The sequence below is a fragment of the Morone saxatilis genome, unplaced genomic scaffold (assembly GCF_004916995.1).
Source record: "Morone saxatilis isolate NCDOM2014 unplaced genomic scaffold, NCSU_SB_2.0 Contig19, whole genome shotgun sequence".
Lineage (NCBI taxonomy): Eukaryota > Metazoa > Chordata > Actinopteri > Moronidae > Morone > Morone saxatilis.
The window spans coordinates 20,203,528-20,205,747 of NW_023339751.1; the positions used below are offsets into that span (position 1 = coordinate 20,203,528).

At 37.3% G+C, this 2,220-nt stretch overlaps 2 protein-coding genes across 3 annotated transcripts in view; one reads left to right on the forward strand and one right to left on the reverse strand.

Moving 5' to 3' along the window:
• The window catches only part of cdc5l (CDC5 cell division cycle 5-like (S. pombe)), a 7,110-nt gene extending 5,914 nt beyond the window's left edge, over window positions 1-1,196 (forward strand). Inside the window, 2 exon segments of the mRNA XM_035663077.1 lie at window positions 165-245; window positions 803-1,196. Coding sequence (XP_035518970.1) covers window positions 165-245; window positions 803-916 — 195 coding nt within the window. The 3' untranslated portion in view covers window positions 917-1,196.
• A 119-nt stretch (window positions 1,197-1,315) lies between these two features.
• Window positions 1,316-2,220, reverse strand: part of supt3h (SPT3 homolog, SAGA and STAGA complex component) — a 4,274-nt gene continuing 3,369 nt past the window's right edge. For both annotated transcript variants that reach the window (XM_035663074.1, XM_035663076.1), the window contains one exon: window positions 1,316-1,427. In XM_035663074.1, coding sequence (XP_035518967.1) covers window positions 1,386-1,427 — 42 coding nt within the window. In that variant the 3' untranslated portion in view covers window positions 1,316-1,385. The remainder of the gene's footprint in view (window positions 1,428-2,220) is intronic.

Consider the following 2,220-nt stretch of genomic DNA (forward strand, 5'->3'; position numbering starts at 1 on the left):
ATGCATCTCTGAAATATAATAACTGATAAATATGAACCTGAAACTGAGTGAAGAGAAACTACTTACTTGATAGTCAGTTTCTCTGCAGACTGTACATTATAGTGGTGTCTAAAACAATAAATTAGTATTTTACAAATGTATTATTGTTTCGTGGTGTCCACCAGGTGGAGCAGTCAGCCACAGAACTCCAGACGTTTAATCAGCTGAAGAAACAAGAGGATACTGCAATTCCCAGAAGACAAGAGGTAAAGACATTGACCAAAATACTTACTTTTCCAGTGCTGAAACAATTCTCAATCTATTAAGTAGTTTTGATAATTGATTCATCATTTAGGTCATTTATTTAGGTAAACCTGTTTAACAAGTATTGTGTTATTTATCAAGTAGAATGTCCTCTGTATGTATCATTTCAAATGGAATCTCTTTGGGAATATTGGTCAGACAAAACAAGCACTTTTAGGACTTCACCTCAGACTTTCCACAATTTGCTGAATTATTATAGAATGAAGAAAGTATGAATAAAATGATTGTTCATTGTCTCCCCATAGTACAACATTTTCCAAAGTTGTGGGCTGTAGTAAATTCTGTTAAAGATCTAAAGCCTGTGAGGGTTAAATGTGTCAAAGGCTGAGTAGGCCAAATACCCTAAGAACAAGATTACCATGATTACCAATTTCTTACAGTTCTTATCTGTTCTATCAATGCCTCAGACCTACGTACTTCTAGGGAAACAAAACCCTAATTATCCCATCTCTGGATTTTGCTGTCAGATTATTATCATCTGTTTGTGTGTGTGTTTCAGGCCCTGCGGGAGGACGTGGAGAGGCAGATGGAGAGGGAGAGAGAACTTCAGCAGAGATATGGAGAGCTGCTGATGGAGAGGGAGGCCCTGATCAACAGTGCTCAGAAATACTGAGCCACACACACGCTAATCATACATACATCGTACACACACACACTCATCGTAGAGACATTGACATCAAGCTAACAGCTGCTGTGAGAATCAATCGAGAGTTCTCCCTCTAAAGCCGATTGTCGTATTGAGTCCGTCATTTTTCAATATTTGCGACAATTCCAGAGATAAGTCCCGCCTCCATGTGCTTATGTTGCTATGATGTCACAAGCTGAGTTTTGAGCATGCTCAGTAGTCCCTAGTGTTTCTGTATTAGTGACCAATAAAGTTTCTTTTCAACAATGACAGAGTTGCAGTAAGTGTTTGTCTAGAGTAGATTTTATGCAAACTGTAAAATATAACTTTAATACAAGTCTGGTATATTTGAACAGCACTGGCGGGAAAACATTTTTGAGAAGTTTACTGAAAAATCTTTATTACAACAATAGAACAAAAAAAGGTTGTGCAGGTATTTGTGAAATGTGGTGCATCTTCAGCAGCTGAGGAAGGCCATCCCACTCCTCGAGTAAGCACGCTGAGAGAAAGAGAAGGATTTGTTTAAAATATAGTTTGATACTGAATAGGGTGTGTGTGGTATTAATGGAGACATTTTAGTCTTACTAAAAATGGAATTGAGCAGGTTTGTCCACAATTCTATCATTTGTTCTTTTAAAATTCAATATGAACAAATGGGAAATCCATCCCAAAAGCTTAATTTTGCAACAAATAAACGTGGCTGATTCCACTATCTGATTTAATGCAATATCACTAATGGTAATATTAGCTTGAACATAAACACATATTTTGGAAAATGTCACGTTAAAAGTCTTCACTTGTTTGAACAGAAACGGGAGATAGAATGTTTCCATGGATACAGTGAGTTAGGCTGTGTGCAGTAACGTGAGACCGGTTTTATGTTTACATCTTGGAAAACATTTTTTGAGTTACACTGCTGCAAATTGAGGCTCTGACAAAATACTACATTGTTACATTTTTAAATGTTCTGGTTTTGGATACTGTATTGAATATGCAAAGAACCGATGACACACAGTACATTTTCCATACACTGAAATTTGCAAAGTTTCCTTCATTCAACGTTTTGCCTGATGCAGATCTTTTGGGATGTAACGTTGCATCAACAAAACTTTTGGGAGTTTGCAAATTTCAGTGTGTGAACAACCTCTCCTTTCTCTTTGTTTTCTGTTTTTTGTCCTGCACCTGCACCCAACTGGGTGTGCACACTAGCCTCCTTTTTGCATGTCCATGTATACGTTCAACAATTACAGCAACTACACTTTCAAAGTACGTGTGAACTACATATCCCTGTT